Here is a 26,436-nt window from a genome sequence, read left to right as displayed (position 1 = left end):
AATACTGTATATGCCCGGAGCTTTAAATACACCAATTTAGTTTTTGTATGGCCACAACGATTAATCGATTTAATCGATTATTCAATTAGAAAAAAATATTCGATTTATATTCAGTTACTTTGATTAATTGTTTAATTACTGGATTTCTTGAAAATATTAAAATATATGCCCAGAATTGGAAATATGCTGATTTAGTCTTTGCAAGGCTGCAACAATTAATCGATTAAATCGATTATTCTATTAGGGAAAACAACTTCCATTTATATTATGTTGTTTTGATTAATCGTTTAATTAGTGTATTTAATGAAAATATTAAAATGTATGGCCGGAATTTTAAATATGCTGATTTAGATTTTTTCTAATCGATTAAATCGATTATTCGATGAGAAAAAAGCTTCCATTTATACTCTGAAAAGGCCGAAAACCAACATTGATTGCCCGTGACCTTGGATCCCTCAGGCGGTACTGCATCAAAAAGCCACATCAGTGTGTAAAGGATATCACCACATGGGCTCGGGAACACTTCAGAAAACCACTGTCAGTAACTACAGTTGGTCGCTGCATCTGTAAGTGCAAGTTAAAACTCCACTATGCAAAGCCACAGCCATTTATCAACAACACCCAGAACTGGAAAAAAGCCATCTCTCCAAACCAGTATTGGCCTGATACTGATACCGACTTTGCAATCGATACCGTTGATATTTAGATCCAACACAAGAGCTGTGTCAGTCGTCTGGTCTTCCCATTTATACAAATACATATACACAATATTACTGCATTACTACTTCAGCTCCTTCACAATAATGGCACGGTACTGCATCAAAAAAAAAGCCACATCCGTGTGTAAAGGATATCACCACATGGGCTCAGGAACACTTGAGAAAACCACTCTCAGTAACTACAGTTGGTCGCTACATCTGTAAGTGCAAGTTAAAAGTCTACTATGCAAAGCCACAGACATTTATCAACAACACCCAGAAACGCTTCGCTGGGCCAGAGCTGATGCAAAAGTGGAGGACGTGACGATATCACCTATTGGGACATCTGCTGATTGGGAGTAAGCCTTACTCTGGTTGGTCCACAAACAGGAAGTCCTCAAAGTAGCCCAAAGCTGCCACCAATGATTGGAGGATGAGGAAGAACTGTGGACACTCTTGTGATGTGGATGACATCAGACCTGACAGGATGAATTTGAGGACCAGTCATAGACGATTTAGAGTGAAAAGCACATGTTATTTCCCCTCGCAAACAAAGATTGTGACTTGGATTGACACAACAAACTCCCTTCTTCTTCTTGTTGACTTTGGACGACTGCAACAACACCCTCGTTGCAAGTCTCCAGTTGTATGTCATCATATGTATGTGCTTTGCTATGGACAAAAACATCATTTCACATCCAAATTCAGATTCCTATTCATCCCGATTTTAAACTAAACTTTTGTTTTCTTTAGGAAGAATCTGTTTTTAAAAAGACATGAAGGAGCTTTTCTAACCCTTCAACCAAAACGTTTTATTAGAAGTTTTACACCAAATATTACATTCTGAGAGTCCATTTGAACGGAGACTTGTCTGGAATCAAACGGTCACCCCCGGATCAAATGTTGTGCCTTTAGATTGACAAGCCAGACAAAAAGAAGAGAGAATTAAAAAAAAAAGATATTTATCTGGAGAGCAGAGAGCTGCACATTACCTGCCGCGTCAGTGCTCTACCTGCCGGGTGCACACCAGCCCCAGGTCTTCTTCCCGCAAAATTACAAGCAAAATAAAAAATAAAAAAAAAACACGAGAAGCAAAAATACAGAAAAAGAGAGGCGGGATTAAATAAATAAATAAGGATGCAAAATAAAAATTAGAAGCAAAATACGAAAAAAGAATGAAGAAGGAAAAGAAAAAGCAGCTTTGATGCCTTTCATACAAAAATGATCCAAATAACCAGAAGTCATTCAAAGTTAGTGAAGATATTTATATTTATATTTATATTTATATTTGTATTTATATAGCGCTTTTCTCTCGTGACTCAAAATACTTGGTACTAGTATAGTACCGCCATACGAATCAATCATATTCAGTACTATACCGCCTCTAAAAAGTACTGGTATGACCAATGTATGATCCTGTAACTACTTGGTATCGCATTGACTATAGCAAAAAAGTACAAATGAAAAGCACGCACAGTGGCGGAGAACAAACTATGAAAAACAAAAAGACTATAAACATGGAACAAAAACTTACTTGGCTTAGACAAAAAATAGTTGCATGAAGAATGGACATGGGAAGAAGTGCCAGGCATGGACAGAGCATAAATGTGGTGAGGTCGTCAGAACGACAAACTGAAAAGAATGAACTTGAATACTATGGACATGATTAGTGAAAGCAGGTGCGTGACTCAAAACGTGAAACGGGTACGTGACGTGACAGGTGAAAACTAATGGTTGCTATGGTGACAAACAAGAGTGCACAATGAGTCCAAACGTGGAACAGGTGAAACTAATGGGTAACCATGCAAACAAGACAAGGGAGTGAAAAGCCAGAAACTAAACAAAACATGACTTAAAACAAAACATGATTACACAGACATGACAGATGTAACACGTGGCTTGGCATTGTCTTGCTGCAATAAGCAGGGGCGTCCATGGTAACGTTGCTTGGATGGCAACATATGTTGCTCCAAAAGCTGTATGTACCTTTCAGCATTAATGGTGCCTTCACAGATGTGTAAGTTACCCATGTCTTGGGCACTAATACACCCCCATACCATCACACATGCTGCCTTTTACACTTTGCGCCTAGAACAATCCGGATGGTTCTTTTCCTCTTTGGTCCGGAGGACACGACGTCCACAGTTTCCAAAAACAATTTGAAATGTGGACTCGTCAGACCACAGAACACTTTTCCACTTGGTATCAGTCCATCTTAGATGAGCTCAGGCCCAGCGAAGCCGACGGCGTTTCTGGGTGTTGTTGATAAACGGTTTTCGCCTTGCATAGGAGAGTTTTAACTTGCACTTACAGATGTAGCCACCAACTGTAGTTACTGACAGTGGGTTTCTGAAGTGTTCCTGAGCCCATGTGGTGATATCCTTTACACACTGATGTGGCTTTTTGATGCAGTACAGCCTGAGGGATGGAAGGTCACGGGCTTAGCTGCTTACGTGCAGTGATTTCTCCAGATTCTCTGAACCCTTTGATGATATTACAGAGCGTAGATGGTAAAATCCCTAAATTCCTTGCAATAGCTGCTTGAGAAAGGTTTTTCTTAAACTGTTCAACAATTTGCTCAGGCATTTGTTGACAAAGTGGTGACCCTCGCCCCATCCTTGTTTGTGAATGACTGAGCATTTCATGGAATCTACTTTTATACCCAATCATGGCACCCACCTGTTCCCAATTAGCCTGCTCACCTGTGGGATGTTCCAAATAAGTGTTTGATGAGCATTCCTCAACTTTATCAGTATTTATTGCCACCTTTCCCAACTTCTTTGTCACGTGTTGCTGCCATCAAATTCTAAAGTTAATGATTATTTGCAAAAAAAAAAATAAAGTTTATGAGTTTGAACATCAAATATGTTGTCTTTGTAGCATATTCAACTGAATATGGCTTGAAAAGGATTTGCAAATCATTGTATTCCGTTTATATTTACATCTAACACAATTTCCCAACTCATATGGAAACGGGGTGTGTACATGAGTTGTGTCCACATGACAGCAAACTAAAGTGTGTATTGTCACTAATGTGTGTTTATATTCATGTGTTTGTCTGCCATCAGGTTGCCTGTTTGAGAGAAAAGTGTGCTCCAGAGATCAGTTGTGCTCTGACGGTAAGCACACACACACACACACACACACACACACACACACACACACACACACACACACACACACACACACACACACACACACACACACACACGCACACACAATATTCCTATATGATGTATTAGAAAAAAGGCCAGTAGAAGAAAAGTGTCCCCACCCTCACCTTCCGCTTCATCATCCCAGACCCCGCCTCCTTGCTCTGCTGTCTCCATGGCAACCCTGACATCACAGCGGGGTCCACACCCCCACAGTTGTTGTGTGAACACGGTGATGAGTCACTCGCATACGCACGTCTAGCTGGGAATTGCACTTACGCACACAGCCCAATACAACACATTCAGTCCTCTTGTATTCATATTATAACATCTGTGATGAAGACCTACTAATATCAATATATATATATCAGAGATATATTGACATAGTCTGAAAGCAAATATACACAAGTGTATTTCTTCTTCTTGTCAACATACTTGCACCCCCTCTGACTAACAACATACTTGGCAAAACATCCATCAATGTTTTATATACACACTCTAAGTATATATGTCATGTAGAAATATTCATAATAACATGTAATATATACATGATGTAAGTATATATGTAGTATCTAGTAACATTCATAATAACATGTAATATACACAAGATGTAAGTATATATGTCATGTAGTAACATTCATAATAACATGTAATATATACATGATGTAAGTATATATGTAGTATCTAGTATCATTCATAATAACATGTAATATATACATGATGTAAGTATATATGTCATGTAGTAACATTCATAATAACATGTAATATATACATGATGTAAGTATATATGTCATGTAGTAACATTCATAATAACATGTAATATATACATGATGTAAGTATATATGTCATGTAGTAACATTCATAATAACATGTAATATATACATGATGTAAGTATATATGTTGTGTAGTAACATTCATAATAACATGTAATATATACATGATGTAAGTATATATGTCATGTAGTAACATTCATAATAACATGTAATATATACATGATGTAAGTATATATGTAATGTAACATTTATAATAACATGTAATATATACATGATGTAAGTATATATGTCATGTAGTAACATTCATAATAACATGTAATATATACATGATGTAAGTATATATGTAGTATCTAGTAACATTCATAATAACATGTAATATATACATGATGTAAGTATATATGTCATGTAGTAACATTCATAATAACATGTAATATATACATGATGTAAGTATATATGTAGTATCTAGTAACATTCATAATAACATGTAATATATACATGATGTAAGTATATATGTAGTATCTAGTAACATTCATAATAACATGTAATATATACATGATGTAAGTATATATGTCATGTAGTAACATTCATAATAACATGTAATATATACATGATGTAAGTATATATGTCATGTAGTAACATTCATTATAGCATGTAATATATACATGATGTAAGTATATATGTAGTATCTAGTAACATTCATAATAACATGTAATATATACATGATGTAAGTATATGTCATGTAGTAACATTCATAATAACATGTAATATATACATGATGTAAGTATATATGTCATGTAGTAACATTCATAATAACATGAAATATATACATGATGTAAGTATATATGTCATGTAGTAACATTCATAATAACATGTAATATATACATGATGTAAGTATATATGTCATGTAACATTTATAATAACATGTAATATATACATGATGTAAGTATATATGTCATGTAGTAACATTCATAATAACATGTAATATATACATGATGTAAGTATATATGTCATGTAGTAACATTCATAATAACATGTAATATATACATGATGTAAGTATATATGTAGTATCTAGTAACATTCATAATAACATGTAATATATACATGATGTAAGTATATATGTAGTATCTAGTAACATTCATAATAACATGTAATATATACATGATGTATATATTATTGTTTATTGTTTTTTCCAAAAAAAAAGTTTTGATTGACTTCAGAGTTTCACCTAGAGATGTTATAATAATACATCATCTTTATTATCATAACTATATTATTATTATTATTACTATTAGAGCAAAAAAACTCCCTGTTTTTAAAACCGAGTGACACCTCTGTTTCTAACTGTAATCGAGGGTCCTTGAACGCACCACAGTTATGAGCAACATAGTCCAACTTTTCACTTGAACTTTCTCCTGTGCTGCCACAAAATTGAGCTTTCTCCATTCACCTCCGACTTGCTCCAACATGCTGAGAGTGAACTTTGACCTTGTGGTGTGAGGCAGTCCATGCTAGCTTTGCCGCTAGCGTTTGGCATTTTTGCTCGGGTGGTCTTGGACATTCTTAATGACCCTTCTTCAATAATATGTTGCATCTATTTGATCCTTTTTAATTGTGTACCTTTTTCATTGTGGTTTTTTTATTGTTTATTTTTTTAATTGTCTATTTTTTATTGTGTATTTTTTAAATTGTCTATTTTTTATTGTGTATTTCATGTTTTGTGCATTTTTTAATCGTGAATTTTTTATTTTTTAATTGTGTATTTGTTATTGTCTATTTTTAATTGTGTATTTCTTAATTTTGTATTTTTCTTAATTGTGTGTTTTTTAATTGTAATTTTTTTATTGTGTATTTTTTATGGTCTACGTTTTAATTGTGTATTTTTTTTTAATCGTCTATTTTTAATTGTCTATTTTTTCATTATGTATTTTTTAATTGCGTATTTTTATTGTGTCTTTTATATTTAGTGTATTTTTTAATTGTGTGTTTTTTTTAATCGTGTACCTTTTCGTGTACCTTTTTAATTGTATATTTTTATTGTTTATTTTTTTACTTGTGTATTTTTTAATCATATATTTTTTAAACTGTGTACCTTTTTAATACTGTATTTTTTATTGTCTACTTTTTAAATGTGTATTTTGTTAATTTAACTGTGTGTTTTTTTTTTATATATATATTTTTTAATTGTGTATTTATTATTGTGTATTCTTTTAATTGTGTATTTACTGTTTTTGTATTCACTAAATGAACTATAAAGAACAAATCATGATGTGGTGAAGCGCGACGTAGCGAGAAACTGTATTATTCATTTGTATATTTACACCAGGTAAGGTTGTGTTTTGGCCTCATTCCTGTGAGAATCCTGCGTGTGACTGAAGGAGTGTGCTCAAACAAGCAGCAGGTAGCAGGTGATAACTCACCACCTGTAGGATCTTTCTTCAGGATCCTTCTCTGCTTGCCTCGGACAAAAAGCAGCGAGCGTCTGTTTGTTTCGCACTTGAAAGTGAAATTACTGGCTAACCAAAATCAGGTTCATTTAACAAAGTAACAATTGTGTGTGTGCGTGTGTGTGTGTGTGTGTGTGTGTGTGTGTGTGTGTGTGTGTGTGTGTGTGTGTGTGTGTGTGTGTGTGTGTGCGCACTGGAAGACTGCAGTGACTCATCAGTGCAGCAAAACCTCCTCTGGCTTTAGTCCCACTCACATCTGTATCATTGACATGTAACATAACATAGATACACACCACTACTGTGTATCTATGCCACACCACTACTGTGTATCTTTGCTACACCACTACTGTGTAAATTTTATTCCATTGTCTATTTTCTTTATTTGAAATATTTTCTTGTTTTTTTTAATTGTGTATTTTTTTCATATTGTATTATTTTATTTATGTATTTTTTTCAATTGTGTATTTTTTAATTGTCGATTTTTTGATCGTGTGTTTTTTAATTGTCTATTTCTTGTGTATTTTCAAATGTAAATTTTTTACTTTTTTAATTGTGTGCCTTTTTAATTGTCTATTTTTTATTGTTAATTTTTTTCATTGTCTATTTTTTATTGTGTATTTCATATTTTGCATATAGTTTAATCGTGTATTTTTTAAATTGTGTACCTTTTAATTGTCTATTTTTTATTGTCTTTTTTTTATTGTGTATTTTTTTAATTTGTATTTTTTTGATTGTGTATTCTTTCAATGTTGTATTTTTAATTGTGTATTTTCTATTTTGGGTATTTTTGGATCGTGTATTTTTTTAATTGTGTATTTTTAATTGTCCATTTTTTAATTGTGTATTTTTTTTTGTATTTTTTTTAATTGTGTCTCTTGTTTTTTTTTATTTGTTTTTTTTGATTGTGTATTTTTTCAATTTTGTATTTTTAACTGCATATTTTTTTAATTGTGCATTTTATATTTTGTGTAATTTTTAATTGTGTATTTTTAAAATTGTGTATCTTTTTAATTGTCTATTTTTTATTGTCTATTTTTTATTTGTGTATTTTTTTAATTTTGTATTTTTCTTAATCGTGTGTCTTGTTTTTTTTTAATTTGCCTGATTGTGTATTCTTTTAATTTTGTATTTTTAACTGCATCTGTTTTTAATTGTGTATTTTATATTTTGGGTATTTTTTGATTGTGTATTTTTTTTAATTGTGCATTTTTAATTGTCCATTTTTTTAATTGTGTATTTTTAAAATTTTGTATTTTTCTTAATTGTGTGTCTTGTTTTTTTTTAATTTGTATTTTTTGGATTGTGTATTTTTTCAATTTTGTACTCTTAATTGCATATTTTATTAATTGTGCATTTTATATTTTGTGTATTTTTTGATTGTGTATTTTTTAAATGTGTATTTTTTGTTTTCTATTTTTTAATTGTGTATTTTTTTATTTTCTATTTTTCTTAATTGTGTGTTTTGTTTTTTTAATTTGTATTTTTTGATTGTGTATTTTTTCAATTTTGTATTTTTTATTGCACAGTTTTTAATTGTGAATTTTATATTTTGTGTATTCTTTAATTGTGTATTTTTATTTTTTTTATGTTTTAATTGTCTATTTTTCATTTGTGTGTTTTGTTTTTTTAATTTGTATTTTTTTATTGTGTAATTTTAAAATTTTGTATTTTTTAGTGCATATTTTTGTAATAATAAATATAATTGTAATAAAAAAATAATGTTCTATTTTGAGTATTATTTGATTTTATTAATTTTTTTTAATTGTGTACCTTTTTATTTTTCCTAATTGTGTCTTTTTTTAATTGTGTATTTATTGATTTTAATGTTGTATTTTTTTTAAATCCATTTTTGTCATTGTATATAGTATTTAATGTTCTTAATGGTGTGGTATTGGTTGTTGTTGCCATGGTGATTGCAGCAGCAAGAAAAAAAGCGAAAGGGCTGCTGCGAAGCAATCAGGATGAAAGGTGTGGGCGGAGCTATGAGTCATGCAGGAGAAAGGTGTGGGCGGGGCTATGAGTCATGCAGGAGAAAAGTACCACTGCATGTTTCCATACAGCGTGCACACGGCAATGCTGTATTTGACAAATGTGTGTGCTCACCAGACGGGCTGTTTGGTCAGTGTCGGAGTTCCAAGCAGGACCGGGTCCAGTACCAGGTGACAGTTCCTGTACTGAAGAGGATGCAGGAAGTCCTCAAACAGCTCATGCTCCAAGGTTGGTGATAAAAACACTGAATGATAGTAATGATCACCACATTAAAACTTCTAATTGTGAGTGTTATCCTGGTCATGGTAGCTGTCTTTTGTTCAAAAAGACAAAAGTAAAACGGGCGGGAGCTAGCATTCACAAGTTAGCATTCACAAGTTAGCATTCACAAGCCTGATGGCCTGTGGGTAGAAACTGTTTGTCAGTCTCGTAGTCCTGGATTTCAGGCTCCTGTATCGTCTGCCTGATGGTAGGAGGCTGAAGAGACTGTGTACTGTCCTTTATGATGTCGTGTGCTCTCCTGGTGGCCCTGGTAGAGTACATGTCCTGTAGTGAGGGGAAGGCTGCTCCTGATATGTACTGAGCAGTTTTAATCACTCACCTTCCTGTCCTTAGCAGTGCAGTTTCCATACCAGACCGCGATTGAGCTGGTGAGGACACTCTCAACCGTACTTCTATAGAAGTTGCTGAGAATTTTGGGTGGCATGCCAAATTTTCTCAGCCTTCCTAGGAAGTACAGTCGCTGCTGGGCTTTCTTTATTGTTTGTTGGGTGTTGTGATCCCAGGTGAGGTCCTCGCTGATGTGGGTCCCGAGGAACTTAAAGGTTTTCACCCTGTCCACCTTTGTCCCCCCCTATGTACAGAGGTGTGTACTGTGCACTCCTTCTCCGTGGGTCAATAATCATCTCCTTGGTCTTGTCTGTGTTCAAGGAGAGATTATTATCCTGACAACAGGCCACCAGTTCCGCTACCTCCCTTCTGTACGCTGCCTCAGCTCCCCCGGTGATCAGTCCGACGACCGTAGTATCATCTGCAAACTTGATGGTACTGGTGTTGTTCTGGGAGGCCACACAGTCGTGTGTACAATAGGGGGCTCAGCACGCAGCCTTGGGGGGTCCCTATGCTTAGAACCTTTGTGCCTGATGTCTGGTTGCCGATTCTGACTGACTGGGGCCGGTTTGTGAGAGACGGGGAGCCGGTGTCAGACCAACAGTGAGGAGTTTAGCAGTGAGTTTTTGTGGGATGACCGTGTTAAAAACAGAGCTGTAGTCGATGAATAATAGCCTGGCATAGGTGTCCTTGCCCTCTAAGTGGGTGAGGGTGGTGTGGATGACGGTGTTGACTGCATCCTCAGTGGACCGGTTCTGCCGGTAGGCAAACTGTAGAGGGTCCAGTGTGTCTGGGATGGTCTTCTTGATGTGTGACATGACTATCCTCTCGAAGCACTTCACCACTATTGGGGGTGAGTGCAACAGGGCGATAGTCATTCAGACAGGTCTCAGTGTTTTTCTTTGGCAGGGGCACGATGGTGGTGGTCTTGAAGCAGGTGGGCACAACAGCTTGTGCTAGTGACAAGTTGTATATGTCAGCCAGCTCTGATGAACACACCCTGAGGGCCTGGCCAGGGATGTTGTCCGTGGGTTTGTTCTCCATCCATTCTAACTAACTAACTAACTAAATAATAATATATGTTCCTTAAATAAATTATCCATAACATGAAATTAAATTAAATTAATTAAATTAAATTAATGATCAGTGTCAGAGCTTGGTCCGCATTGCCGGCAGTAAGTCGGACACGTTTCCGGTGAGGGTTGGACTCCGCCAAGGCTGCCCTTTGTCACCGATTCTGTTCATAACGTTTATGGACAGAATTTCTAGGCGCAGTCAAGGCGTTGAGGGGATCCGGTTTGGTGGCTGCAGGATTAGGTCTCTGCTTTTTGCAGATGATTTGGTCCTGATAGCTTCATCTGGCCAGGATCTTCAGCTCTCACTGGATCGGTTCGCAGCTGAGTGTGAAGCGACTGGGATGAGAATCAGCACCTCCAAGTCCGAGTCCATGGTTCTCGCCCGGAAAAGGGTGGAGTGCTATCTCCGGGTTGGGGAGGAGATCTTGCCCCAAGTGGAGGAGTTCAAGTACATCGGAGTCTTGTTCACGAGTGAGGGAAGAGTGGATGGTGAGATCGACAGGCGGATCGGTGCGGCGTCTTCAGTAATGCGGACGCTGTATCGATCCGTTGTGGTGAAGAAGGAGCTGAGCCGGAAGGCAAAGCTCTCAATTTACCGGTCGATCTACGTTCCCATCCTCACCTATGGTCATGAGCTTTGGGTTATGACCGAAAGGACAAGATCGCTGGTACAAGCGGCCGAAATGAGTTTCCTCCGCCGGGTGGCGGGGCTCTCCCTTAGAGATAGGGTGAGAAGCTCTGCCATCCGGGAGGAGCTCAAAGTAAAGCCGCTGCTCCTCCACATGGAGAGGAGCCAGATGAGGTGGTTCGGGCATCTGGTCAGGATGCCACCCGAGCGCCTCCCTAAGGAGGTGTTTAGGGCATGTCCGACCGGTAGGAGGCCACGAGGAAGACCCAGGACACGTTGGGAAGACTATGTCTCCCGGCTGGCCTGGGAACGCCTCGGGATCCCCCGGGAGGAGCTGGACGAAGTGGCTGGGGAGAGGGAAGTCTGGGCTTCCCTGCTTAGGCTGCTGCCCCCGCGACCCGACCTCGGATAAGCGGAAGAAGATGGATGGATGGATGGATGAAATTAAAGTGTAACTGAAAATAAAGCTCCACCACTTTAGTCATCATTTTTGCGCTTCAGAAACTTCTCCCTGACTTCAGCTCCAGACTTCTTCTGTTTGTTTGAGGTTGTCATTACTGCCGCCCATGGTGGGGAAGTGTATTACATACTGGACCACAACCTCCAGGGTTAAGACGTTAAGAAGTGTTCTAAATCCTCATGGGTCACCTGTAAGGAAGCATGGCTGACTTCCTACCTGTCTGTCCCTGCAGGTCTTTCCTGGCAGGACGACATCACGCAGTACATTTTGTCCAAGGAACTGAAGAGAGTTCCACACGTCGTCCAGTCAAACAAACCAAACTCCTCTTCACAGTCTGCTCTGTAAGTTCTGTCCAAGTCCTAAGACTCCCAGTGCACACCATCCAACCTGTCAACCATCCAACCTTCAGCTAAATGTGTTGCTTTTCTGACATGGACTTGTTTCTTCAGCATTGTCCACACCTTTAAGTCAGGACTTTGGGAAGGCCATTCTAAAACCTTCATTCTAGCCTGATTTAGCCATTCTTTTACCACTTTTGATGTCATTGTCCTGTTGGAACACCCAACTGCGCCCAAGACCCAACCTCCGGGCTGATGATTTTAGCTTGTCCTGAACAATTTGGAGCTAATCCTCCTTTTTCATTGTCCCATTTAGAGCAGCAGTTCCATCGGCAGCAAAACAGGCCCAGAGCATAATACTACCACCACCATGCTTGACGGTAGGAGTGGTGTTCCTGGGATTAAAGGCCTCACCTTTTCTCCTCCAAACATATTGCTGGGTAACAGCTCCATTTTTGTTTCATCTGACCACAGAACTTCCCTCCAGAAGGTCTTATCTTTGTCCATGTGATGTCAGATGAAACAAAAATGTGTCATGATCCGTGGCCCGGATCATGTTTTGTTATTTTCTGTTAGTTTTGGACTCCCTTAGTTCCTGTTTGTGCACCTCTGGGTTTGTTTTAGTTTCCATGGGGATTAATTGGGTTCACCTGCCTCTGGTCAGTGGTCGGCACTAACACACTCGTCCTGGGTTCCTTGTTTGCTATATGTAACAGGCTACGTTGATGTTTCTTGGCTTCTAATTTATGCTTCCGGTGCTAGTTTGTACCTTAGCTTCACGTGCGATCTTCTACTTGTTTTCTGTTTTTGATACGTGTTTTGAGGATTAAATCATGTTCCTACCCGCACGCCTTGTCCAGAGTGGTCCGTCTGCATCCTGGGGGAACGAACCCTGCAGTAAGTTGTGACCCCAATATGTTTGGAGGAGAAAAGGTGAGGCCTTTAATCCCAGGAACACCATGCCTACCGTCAAGCATGGTGGTGGTAGTATTATGTTCTGGGTGTGACGATCTGTCACTTCATTTCGGTTTGTTTCCATGTTTTTGTATTTACTTCCTGTCAGTGCTCTTATTTTGTTATATTTCCTGTTGGTTCCGCTGAGCACTGTTTTCTCCTCACCTGCCGGTGATTGGCAGCCGGTCCACACCTGCTGCCAATCAGCATATGCCTATTTATGTTTTCACTCGAGCACTCCTCAGTGCTCGACGATAGACTATGTTTGGAACTGTTGTAGGCAAGACTGCTACATTTCTCTGTTGTTTTATTATTAAAATCATCTTACCTGCTCATCCTCATCCTGGTTCTTGCATCTTGGGGTCACACAAACGGCAGCCATGCGAGTTCCTCACAGTATCGTCGAGCCAGAAGATTGTGTCCTTGCGAGAACCCCTGTCGGCGATGCACAGCCGACCTTCTGGACCGCACAATTTTTGGAGGACTTAAAAGCCAGGTTTGTGCGGTCCCAGCCCACAGCAGGCTCGGACCTTCCCTCTCCGCCTCGACCGCCGGTTCCGGCTCTCCGACCGGCGAGGCCACCGCCGCCTTCGCTCCTCCCGGCTCGGCCGCCGGCTCCGGCTCTCCGACCGGCTAGGCCACCGCCGCCTTCGCTCTTCCCGGCTCGGCCGCCGGTTCCGGATCTCCGACCGGCGCGGCCACGGCCGCCATCTTCCCCGTCGCCTGCTGTGCATCCTGTCCCGGCTCCACGGCAATCCCCTGTGCCAGCGCGTCGACCACCGGTTCCCACACCGCGTCGCACGCCAGTCGCAGCCCCGCGTCGCACGCCGGTCGCGGCGCCACGACGACCAACACCGGCTGAGTGCCCCGGCACCTGTTCCTGCTCCAAGGCAGCTTCCAGCAGCTGCACCACGGCTGCTATCCCTTCCAGCACCCGCTCATCCTGCCAGTCCGGCGAAGGCTCCGGTGGAGCCCACCGTGATGTCCTTCCTGGCCTCCTGCTGGGACTCGGCGAGGGACGTATCTTTATCCCTCCTCCTGGCCCCCTTCCTTCCGACCCAGAACTCCTTCTCCCAGTGGTGGACGGCGTCTGGCATCCGCCTAGTGGAGGGGGGGCTACTACCAGCAGCAGTGCAGCCAAGCACACGCCGCTGTCATCCCCGCCATCGTCTCCTCCCACGGAGACATCATCGTCTCTTTCCACGGCGCCGCCACCTTCATCGTCTCTGGCGCGCCTTCGCACTGCGCGGACATCTTCCGCGTCACCGGTGGGACTCCGCACGACACCGCCATCTTCCTGGTCGGCAGCGGATCCACCCACGACCACATCTCCGGCGGGCTTTTGCATGGCGCCGCCATCTTCAGTGTCATCATTGTCGACGACTCCGCCCACGATGACATCATCTCTTGCACGCCTTCGCACGGCGCGGAGGTCTTCCGCGTCACCGGCGGGACTCTGCACGGTGCCGCCATCTTCATCGTCGGCAGAGGATCCACCGACGACGCTGTCATCCTCGTCGCCGCCAGCTGCGCGACCTCCTCCTTGTCGGCCACTAATGTGGCCGTTCCGTGGTCGTCCACCTCGCCAGTGGCAGCGGCGTTCAACGCGTCGCCGCCACCTGACTCTCCCTCGCTGGCTGCGGGGACACTTGGCCTGGCGACCCTCCGCCATATCCTCCCTCCGCCCTCCCTTAATTTTTGGACTTATTTCCGTTCTTGTTTCCAGGGAACATCTGGAATCTGTTCCTTGAGGGGGGGGTCCTGTGACGATCTGTCACTTCATTTCAGTTTGTTCCCATACAACTGATAACGACAACTTAGATTCCCGCTAGCTTTTCACGCTATGCCATTTTGCCTGCACGTCTTTTGTTCGTTCCCCGTACGATTTATATTTTCAATAAATTATTTTCCCACCTGCAAGCTGTGTCCGAAGCCGTCTGCATCCTTGGGAGAACCACACCCGCATCACTATGCGACCCGGTCGTTTCACTGGGCCTGTTTTGCTGCCAATGGAACTGCTGCTTTAAATGGGACAATGAACTAGAATAGTTCAACCAGAAATGTTTGCAGCACAAACCTTTTTGACTTGATCTGCCACCGCTTGTCCTTACATGGCGTGTGCAGACCCCAGCACCAGCACCAGGTCTCCAAGTCCGGGTCCGGTCCTCCTGCCGCCAACTATGTGGACTACATGATTGTGGAACCCCCTCGCTCTCCACTACACCTGCAGCCAGCCTCCATCCACCCGTACAACTACCACCAGGTAAGTACGCCCTGAAGAGAAGAAAGTCCGGGTTAGTTTTAATCCTGCCTGATGACGCAGTAAGTTGCTGAGTTTATAGGTAGCACTTGGGAGCAGATCGTCTCCTTGTAAAGACCAGACGTGCTTCCACTCCCAGCACAGACTTCAGGATGAAGCCGAGAGCTACGCCCGCCCCGCCCCCTCCTGGTCGCCAGCCAATCAGAGAGGGCGAGACAGGCAGATGCTTCAGGAGGCGTTGTCGCTCTATTTGTCTTCTGCGCCGCCCTCGTACCGCCATCGTGGCTCCGCCCCCATGGCTCCCCCGGGTGAGGGATGCACAACAGCAAGTGTGACGATACGTGTCGACGTGACGATATCGCCTGACATCCTCACAGGTCTGCCTTACTACGACGACCTGCACATGGCGATACCAGTGGACTACGGCGAGGATTACGCCCTGGAGGAGAGACTCGGTACTGTGGACAGACAACAAGACAAGAAGGTTTCTCAGTCTGGTGAGGAAACATCTCCTGTAGATCCCAGTTTTATGCTGCCGATTACCATTATCCATGAGTGGGATGGGCCGATACCGACACCGATGACAGGCATGAACTGTAACTGTTTCAGTTATTGAGAGCGCTAATGACACTTTCACGATAGGAGTGTGAATCTGTTAACGATATCAACACTAGGAGTGTGAATCCGTGCACGATATCAACACTAGGAGTGTGAATCTGTTAACGATATCAACACTAGGAGTGTCAATCTGTGCACGATATCAACACTAGGAGTGTGAATCTGTTAACGATATCAACACTAGGAGTGTCAATCTGTGCACAATATCAACACTAGGAGTGTGAATCTGTTAACGATATCAACACTAGGAGTGTGAATCCGTGCACGATATCAACACTAGGAGTGTCAATCTGTGCACGATATCAACACTAGGAGTGTGAATCTGTTAACGATATCAACACTAGGAGTGTCAATCTGTGCACAATAGCAACACTAGGAGTGTGAATCTGTTAACGATATCAACACTAGGAGTGTCAATCTGTGCACGATATCAACACTAGGAGTGTCAATCTGTGCACGATATCAACACTAGGAGTGTATAGATACAAGTACTGTGCTGTGTTCTACACTAGACTTGGCATGATGTGTATAGTGTGTTGCCCTGGCCAGGAAGTAGTCTTTGCCAGACTTTTCTTTTGTTGAGCCCTACAAAGTGTTTACGCTGTAAGTATAGCGCTGGATACAGACCAGTAAGTGTAAAAAGGTAACTTGTGATTCCCGTGTCAGGTGGTTTGCTGCAGAGGATGTCGGGCGTCCTTCAGAGGTACGGAGTGGACCCCAAAGAACTGAGTCAAGGGCAACTTTACAAACTCGCCCTGATACTGCAGCTCCTGCAGGCCCAGGACAAGACTCCAGGTAGGGTTTCATCACCACCAGAGTAGTGAAGGTGTGGACTCAGGACATGACATGCCAGTTAACGGATGATGTGTGTCTCTCTGCAGGTCCCAATGAGAAGGACCTGGTCACGCTCAAGGAGGTGAGTCACCTGGAAGGTGGATCTTCCTACTCTTAAGTCAACTGATGTTGAAGGATTTATCTTTCATAGCAGGACATGAATGTGACAGTCTCTGTCTTAGGGTTCTTCTCAGGACCGACAAACGTTGACCAAGGTTTTATTTTCCAAAGTCCAAAAGTCTTTCTCCTTCTCTCTCTCCCGCCTTCCGTCTTCCCTCTGGCTTTTTTTAGCCCCTTCCTGTGGTCACCAACGCTGCTAATAAAGAGACTTTGATTAGATAACTTGTTCCAGCACCTGCCCTGCCCGCAAGTGACCAGTGGACCACGCCCCCTCCACAATGAAAAATGCTTGTTGCTTGTTTACATAATATTACGACGTGGCGGGCCACCATAAATGTTGTAACCAGCCTCGTTATTGAAGTGGCGGTTCATTTAAATGATGTGGCGGAACCACATAATGTGATGGAGAAGAACCACGTAAAATGAATGTGGCAGGACCACGGTAAAATGAAGTGGCGGGCTACTTAAATGATGTGGCAGGCCAAGGTAATTTTCATGACGAGCCACATTATTGAAGTGGCGGTCCCTTTAAATGATGTGGCGGAACCACGTAAAATGATGTGGCATAAACACATAAAATGATGTGGCAAGAACACATAAAAGGATGTGGCAGAACCACGTGAAATGAGGCCACATAAAGGATGTGACAGGCCACTTGAAATGATGTGACAGGCCACATAAATGATGTGACAAGCCACATAAAGGATGTGACAGTCCACTTGAAATGATGTGACAGGCCACTTAAATGATGTGACAGGCCACATAAATGATGTGACAGGCGACATAAATGATCTGACAGGCCACATAAATGATGTGACAAGCCACTTGAAATGATGTGACAGGCCACTTAAATGATGTAACAGGCCAAATAAATGATTTGACAGGCCACATAAATGATGTGACAAGCCACATAAATGATGTGACAGGCCACATATATGATGTAACAGGCCAAATAAATGATTTGACAGGCCACGTAAATGATGTGACAAGCCACATAAATGATGTGACAGGCCACATATATGATTTAACAGGCCACCTATATAAGGTGACAGGGCAAGTAAATGACGTGACAGGTCACATAAATGACGTGACAGGCCACATAAAGGACGTGACAGGTTACATAATGTTGTGACAGGCCACTTAAATGATGTGACAGGCCACTTAAATGATGTGACAGGCCACATAAAGGATGTGACAGGCGACATAAATGATGTGACAAGCCACATAAAGGATGTGACAGGCCACATAATTGACGTGACAGGCCACATAATTGACGTGACAGGCCACTAAATGATGTGACAGGCCACATAAATGATGTGACAAGCCACATAAATGATGTGACAGGCCACATATATGATGTAACAGGCCACGTATATATAAGGTGACAGGCCACATAAATGATGTGACAGGTCACATAAATGACATGACAGGCCACTTAAATGACGTGACAGGTTACATAATGTTGTGACAGGCTACTTAAATGATGTGACAGGCCACTTAAATGATGTGACAGGCCACTAAAATTATGTGACAGGCCACATATATGATGTAACAGGCCACATATATGATGTGACAGGCCACATAAATAATGTGACAGGTCACATAAATGACGTGACAGGCCACATAATTGACGTGACAGGCCACTAAATGATGTGACAGGCCACTTAAATGATGTGACAGGCCACTTAAATGATGTGACAGGCCACATAAATGATGTGACAGGTCACATAAATGACATGACAGGCCACATCATTGACGTGACAGGCCACAAAAATGATCTGACAGGCCACATATGATGTGACAGGCCACGTAAATGATGTGACAGGTCACATAAATGATGTGACAGGCCACTTAAATGATGTGACAGGCCACTTAAATGATGTGACAGGCCACTTAAATGATGTGACAGGCCACATAAATGACGTGACAGGTCACATAAATGACGTGACAGGCCACATAATTGATGTGACAGGTTACATAATGTTGTGACAGGCCACTTAAATGATGTGACAGGCCACTTAAATGATGTGACAGGCCACATATATGATGTGACAGGCCACATATATGATGTGACAGGCCACATAAATGATGTGACAGGTCACATAAATGATGTGACAGGCCACATAAATGATGTAACAAGCCGCATAAAGGATGTGACAAGCCACGTAAATAATGTGACAGGCCACGTAAATGATGTGACAAGCCACTTGAAATGATGTGACAGGCCACTTAAATGATGTAACAGGCCAAATAAATGATTTGACAGGCCACATAAATGATGTGACAAGCCACACAAATGATGTAACAGGCCACATATATGATTTAACAGGCCACATATATAAGGTGACAGGCCACATAAATGACGTGACAGGTCACATAAATGATGTGACAGGCCACATAAATGATGTGACAGGTTACATAATGTTGTGACAGGCCACTTAAATGATGTGACAGGCCACTTAAATGATGTGACAGGCCACATAAATCATGTGACAGGCCACGTAAATGATGTGACAAGCCACATAAAGGATGTGACAGTCTACTTGAAATGATGTGACAGGCTACTTAAATTATGTGGCAGGCCAAATAAATGATGTGACAGGCCACGTAAATGATGTGACAAGCCACGTAAATGATGTGACAGGCCACATATATGATGTAACAGGCCACATATAAGGTGACAGGCCACATAAATGATGTGACAGGCCACGTAAATGACGTGACAGGTCACATAAATGATGTGACAGGTTACATAATGTTGTGACAGGCCACATAAATGATGTGACAGGTTACATAATGTTGTGACAGGCCACTTAAATGATGTGACAGGGCAGTTAAAATTATCTGACAGGCCACATAAATGATGTGACAGGCCACGTAAATGATGTGACAAGCCACATAAAGGATGTGACAGGCCACATAAATGATGTGACAGGCCACATAAATGATGTGACAAGCCACTTGAAATGATGTGACAGGCCACTTAAATGATGTAACAGGCCAAATAAATGATTTGACAGGCCACATAAATGATGTGACAAGCCACATAAATGATGTGACAGGCCACATATATGATGTAACAGGCCACGTATATAAGGTGACAGGCCACATAAATGACGTGACAGGTCACATAAATGACGTGACAGGCCACATAAATGACGTGACAGGTTACATAATGTTGTGACAGGCCACTTAAATGATGTGACAGGCCACATAAATGATGTGACAGGCCACATAAAGGATGTTACAGGCCACTGGAAATGACGTGACAGACCACATAAATGAAGTTACAGGCCACATAAATAATGATGTTACAGGCCACATAAATGATGTGACAGGCCACATAAATGATGTGACAGGCCACATTTATGATGTGACAGGCCACTTAAATGATGTGACAGGCCACTTAAATGATGTGACAGGCCACTTAAATGATGTGACAGGCCACTTAAATGATGTGACAGGCCACATAAATGACGTGACAGGTCACATAAATTATGTGACAGGTTACATAATGTTGTGACAGGCCACATAAATGATGTGACAGGTTACATAATGTTGTGACAGGCCACTTAAATGATGTGACAGGCCACATAAATGATGTGACAGGCCACATAAATGATGTGACAAGCCACATAAAGAATGTGACAGGCCACGTAAATGATGTGACAGGCCACATAAATTATGTGACAAGCCACTTGAAATGATGTGACAGGCCAAATAAATGATGTGACAGGCCACTTAAATAATGTGACAGGTCACATAAATGACGTGACAGGCCACATAATTGACGTGACAGGCCACATAATTGACGTGACAGGCCACATAAATGACGTGACAGGCCACTTAAATGATGTGACAGGCCACTTAAATGATGTGACAGGCCACTTAAATGATGTGACAGGCCACATATATGATGTGACAGGCCACTTAAATGATGTGACAGGCCACTTAAATGATGTGACAGGCCACTTAAATGATGTGACAGGCCACTTAAATGATGTGACAGGCCACATAAATGATGTGACAGGTCACATAAATTATGTGACAGGTTACATAATGTTGTGACAGGCCACATAAATGATGTGACAGGTTACATAATGTTGTGACAGGCCACTTAAATGATGTGACAGGCCACATAAATGATGTGACAGGCCACATAAATGATGTGACAAGCCACATAAAGAATGTGACAGGCCACGTAAATGATGTGACAGGCCACATAAATTATGTGACAAGCCACTTGAAATGATGTGACAGGCCACCTAAATGATGTAACAGGCCAAATAAATGATGTGACAGGCCACATAAATAATGTGACAGGTCACATAAATGACGTGACAGGCCACATAATTGACGTGACAGGCCACATAATTGACGTGACAGGCCACATAAATGACGTGACAGGCCACTTAAATGATGTGACAGGCCACTTAAATGATGTGACAGGCCACTTAAATGATGTGACAGGCCACATATATGATGTGACAGGCCAGTTAAATGATGTGACAGGCCACTTAAATGATGTGACAGGCCACTTAAATGATGTGACAGGCCACTTAAATGATGTGACAGGCCACATAAATGATGTGACAGGTCACATAAATTATGTGACAGGTTACATAATGTTGTGACAGGCCACATAAATGATGTGACAGGTTACATAATGTTGTGACAGGCCACTTAAATGATGTGACAGGCCACATAAATGATGTGACAGGCCACATAAATGATGTGACAAGCCACATAAAGAATGTGACAGGCCACATAAATGATGTGACAGGTCACATAAATTATGTGACAGGTTACATAATGTTGTGACAGGCCACATAAATGATGTGACAGGTTACATAATGTTGTGACAGGCCACTTAAATGATGTGACAGGCCACATAAATGATGTGACAGGCCACATAAATGATGTGACAAGCCACATAAAGAATGTGACAGGCCACGTAAATGATGTGACAGGCCACATAAATTATGTGACAAGCCACTTGAAATGATGTGACAGGCCACTTAAATGATGTAACAGGCCAAATAAATGATGTGACAGGCCACATAAATTATGATACAGGTCACATAAATGATGTGACAGGCCACATAAATGATGTGACAGGCCACTGGAAATGACGTGACTGGCCATAGAAGGTGTCACAGCTGACACGTGTCCTGTGATTCTCTTGAGTAGATGCAGCTGCTAAACGTTCCCAGGAAGGTGGAGAAACCTGCTCCTGTTCTCAAGGTTCCTGACACCCCTCAGCCCCTGGAACCTGGAACTACACCTTCTAGACCCCCACCCTCACAGTCTCCTTCCGGACTAGGAGCCCCACAGGAAGCAGCAGGTCTTGATGGACCAGGAGCCAAGGAGGAGTATGGCTACATCGTCACCAACCAGAGGTCAGGACCAGAGAGGACTTGTTGGAAAAATCAAAGATGTCTGTGGACTACATTGTGGTCATCTAGTATCAAAGGTGGACTACATTGTGGTCACCTTGTATCAAAGGTGGACTACATTGTGGTCATCTAGTATCAAAGTTGGGCTACATTGTGGTCATCTAGTATCAAAGGTGGACTACATTGTGGTCATCTAGCATCAAAGGTGGACTACATTGTGGTCATCTAGCTTCAAAGGTGGACTACATTGTGGTCATCTAGTATCAAAGGTGGACTACATTGTGGTCATCTAGCATCAAAGGTGGACTACATTGTGGTCATCTAGTATCAAAGGTGGACTACATTGTGGTCATCTAGTATCAAAGGTGGACTACATTGTGGTCATCTAGCATCAAAGGTGGACTACATTGTGGTCATCTAGCATCAAAGGTGGACTACATTGTGGTCATCTACCAGTCTGTAAAAAGATGTTTTCCCTGGCAGTCCTCTGAGTTGGTACGATGGCGTGAAACTGTTGGAGCTCCTGGCTGAGAAGATCCACCTGACAAGCAGCAGCTTCATCAACATAAGGTAGCATCATCATCATCATCATGACCACACCCACATAACTGACAAGCAGCAGCTTCATCAACATAAGGGAGCATCATCATCATCATGACCACACCCACATGACTGCTGTCCTCACCGCCCCTGTGTCACTAGCGTGGTGGGACCTGCGCTGACCTTCCGCCTCCGCCAGAACCCACACAACGTGAGCGCTGCACAGGTGGCTGCAAAAGCAGGTGAGACAAACATCGAATGAAACCTTTTCACTACAATATCTTGTCCTGTGTCAAGAAATAAACATAACAAGTGCACTCAATGTCACATTGGAAGAACACTTAAATCATAGAAATAAGTACACATAAATACGCCGACAATATAATTATAATGGGGGATTTTAATATATTTTAATTTTCCTGAGGGAACTCTCCTGATGGAATCAATAAAGTACTATCTATCTATCTATCTATCTATCTATCTATCTATCTATCTATCTATCTATCTATCTATCTATCTATCTATCTATCTATCTATCTATCTATCTATCCATCTATCCATCTATCTATCTATCTATCTACACTTCCATTACTATTCTTTGATACATACACTAGATACACATGATCATAGTCATTATACAGCATCAATCAAACATAAGTTTATAATATTTAGCACTGATGGTCCTTGATAAGTTTCCCAGGAAGTGGGTCAAGTAAACATGTTGATTGTTTTATCCCACTTACACGCCGTAATAATTCCTCTAATGTTATTTCATCAAAAAGAGAGAGACTATGTTGGAGGGCAATATCCGTCGTATATACAGTCGTATCTGTGTTAATAGAACCCAGTTGTAGCTTTAATCTCCTTTCTAATGACTTCAATTTTCTTATTAAAGAAATTCATAAGGTCATCTGCCGAGTGGGTGGAGCTATTGGGAGGAGTCCCTTGTTGGGTTGGCAATGCTACTGTACTGAACAAATATTTAGGATCGTTTTTGTTGCGGTGGATGAGATTTGAGTAATATTTAGCTTTAGCTAAGGTAAGCATGCTTGAGTGATTAAAATATCACTCCATGCTTGATGGAAAACCTCTAGTTTAGCCGCGCGCCGTTTGTGTTCCAGCTTTCTACATGATAATTTATGAGCTCTAGTTTCTTCTGTAAACCATGGGGTGCGCCTTTTAGGGGCCCTTTTTGGCTTTAGCTGTGCTATACTATCAATGGTTTCGCGCTGGGCATTGTCAAAGTTGTTAGTGAGGTTATCAATAGAGCCCACATATTTTGGGAATGGTGCCATTACCGAAGGCAGTAGGTCAGCAAGAGTCATCGTTGTAGCAGCATTAATTTTGCGGCTGCTATAGCAGTTATTATTATTATTAGCTTGTTGACAATGAGTCACAACTTCGAATTTTACAAGGTAATGATCGGACATTACTTTAGTATACGGGAGTACCATAACTTTGGAGGTGGTGACACCCCTGACTAGATCTATTGTATTACCGTTGCAATGCGTGGGTTCATTTATTATTTGTCTAAGACCACAGCTATCAATTATAATCTGGAGCACCACGCACGGCAGGTCTGATAGGGTATTCATATGGATATTAAAGTCCCCCATTATAATTATATTGTCAGCGTGTGTCACTAGATCTGCGACAAACTCTGAGAATTCGCTGATAAAGTCCGAATAGGGCCCAGGGGGGGCGGTAGATAACAGCCAGGTAGAGAGGCAGTGGTGTGACAGACCTCATAGTAAGCACCTCAAATGTTTTATATGTATTACTTAGGTTAGGGGTAAGGTTCAAGTTTTCATTGTATATTAGTGCGACCCCTCCACCCTTTTTAAGGGGACGAGCAATATGTGCATTTGTATAGTTAGTGTCATGTCTGTGATCATGTTTTGTTTAGTTATGTTTTGCTTGGTTTTTGGACACTTTTTAGTTGCTGGTTTCACTCCCTTGCTTTGTCACCATAGCAACCATTAGTTTCACCTGGTTCACATCCTCATGTCACGCACCTGTCTCACGTTTTCCCATTTTGAGTCACGCACCTGCTGTCACTAATCATGTCACTATTATTTAAGCTTCGAGTTGCCAGGCTGTCTTTCTGGCGACATCACTCTCCACACACCCTTGTCGATATCCATGCTGCTCTTTTTCATGTCCTTTTCTCGTTCCAAGTAAGTTCTCTTTATTCAGGCCATAGTTTGCAAGTTTTGTTTTTTTCCATAGTTCTGCCTTTGTGCGAGTGTTTTATTTTCATAGCCACGTTTTGTACCTCCGCTGTGAGCGCCTTTTGTTTGTTCCTTTTTGTTAGTGTAAAAATAAAAGATGTCATTATCCTCACGCCATGTCCGGTCCAAGTTCACTTGCATCTCGGGAAAACAACCACTCCATAGTCCACGTCCTGACAGTTAGGAGGAGATGCATATGTATATACAGGTAAAAGCCAGTAAATTAGAATATTTTGAAAAAGTTGATTTATTTCAGTAATTGCATTCAAAAGGTGTAACTTGTACATTATATTTATTCATTGCACACAGACTGATGCATTCAAATGTTTATTTCATTTAATTTTGATGATTTGAAGTGGCAACAAATGAAAATCCAAAATTCCGTGTGTCACAAAATTAGAATATTACTTAAGGCTAATACAAAAAAGGGATTTTTAGAAATGTTGGCCAACTGAAAAGTATGAAAATGAAAAATATGAGCATGTACAATACTCAATACTTGGTTGGAGCTCCTTTTGCCTCAATTACTGCGTTAATGCGGCGTGGCATGGAGTCGATGAGTTTCTGGCACTGCTCAGGTGTTATGAGAGCCCGGGTTGCTCTGATAGTGGCCTTCAACTCTTCTGCGTTTTTGGGTCTGGCATTCTGCATCTTCCTTTTCACAATACCCCACAGATTTTCTATGGGGCTAAGGTCAGGGGAGTTGGCGGGCCAATTTAGAACAGAAATACCATGGTCCGTAAACCAGGCACGGGTAGATTTTGCGCTGTGTGCAGGCGCCAAGTCCTGTTGGAACTTGAAATCTCCATCTCCATAGAGCAGGTCAGCAGCAGGAAGCATGAAGTGCTCTAAAACTTGCTGGTAGACGGCTGCGTTGACCCTGGATCTCAGGAAACAGAGTGGACCGACACCAGCAGATGACATGGCACCCCAAACCATCACTGATGGTGGAAACTTTACACTAGACTTCAGGCAACGTGGATCCTGTGCCTCTCCTGTCTTCCTCCAGACTCTGGGACCTCGATTTCCAAAGGAAATGCAAAATTTGCGTGGCTGGGTGATGGTTTGGGGTGCCATGTCATCTGCTGGTGTCGGTCCACTCTGTTTCCTGAGATCCAGGGTCAACACAGCCGTCTATCAGCAAGTTTTATAGCACTTCATGCTTCCTGCTGCTGACCTGCTCTATGGAGATGGAGATTTCAAGTTCCAACAGGACTTGGCGCCTGCACACAGCGCAAAATCTACCCGTGCCTGGTTTACGGACCATGGTATTTCTGTTCTAAATTGGCCCGCCAACTCCCCTGACCTTAGCCCCA

General features: G+C 41.7%; 1 protein-coding gene across 3 annotated transcripts in view; it reads left to right on the top strand.

The window, feature by feature from the left end:
* ptprna (protein tyrosine phosphatase receptor type Na) overlaps positions 1-26,436 on the top strand; it is a 94,851-nt gene that overhangs the window by 9,364 nt on the left and 59,051 nt on the right. For 2 of the 3 annotated variants that reach the window (XM_061971815.1, XM_061971814.1), the window contains exons 2-12: positions 3,767-3,817; positions 9,174-9,284; positions 12,062-12,170; positions 15,246-15,384; positions 15,464-15,689; positions 15,759-15,878; positions 16,666-16,794; positions 16,881-16,915; positions 22,144-22,352; positions 22,833-22,919; positions 23,052-23,131. In XM_061971815.1, the coding sequence (XP_061827799.1) occupies positions 3,767-3,817; positions 9,174-9,284; positions 12,062-12,170; positions 15,246-15,384; positions 15,464-15,689; positions 15,759-15,878; positions 16,666-16,794; positions 16,881-16,915; positions 22,144-22,352; positions 22,833-22,919; positions 23,052-23,131 (1,296 nt within the window). The remainder of the gene's footprint in view (positions 1-3,766; positions 3,818-9,173; positions 9,285-12,061; positions 12,171-15,245; positions 15,385-15,463; positions 15,690-15,758; positions 15,879-16,665; positions 16,795-16,880; positions 16,916-22,143; positions 22,353-22,832; positions 22,920-23,051; positions 23,132-26,436) is intronic. The other variant, XM_061971816.1, reaches the window with a different exon arrangement.

The sequence above is a fragment of the Nerophis lumbriciformis genome, linkage group LG13, assembly GCF_033978685.3.
Source record: "Nerophis lumbriciformis linkage group LG13, RoL_Nlum_v2.1, whole genome shotgun sequence".
Taxonomy (NCBI): domain Eukaryota; kingdom Metazoa; phylum Chordata; class Actinopteri; order Syngnathiformes; family Syngnathidae; genus Nerophis; species Nerophis lumbriciformis.
Note: the sequence above shows the minus strand (reverse complement) of the source record. Positions and strands in the feature narration are given on the sequence as shown.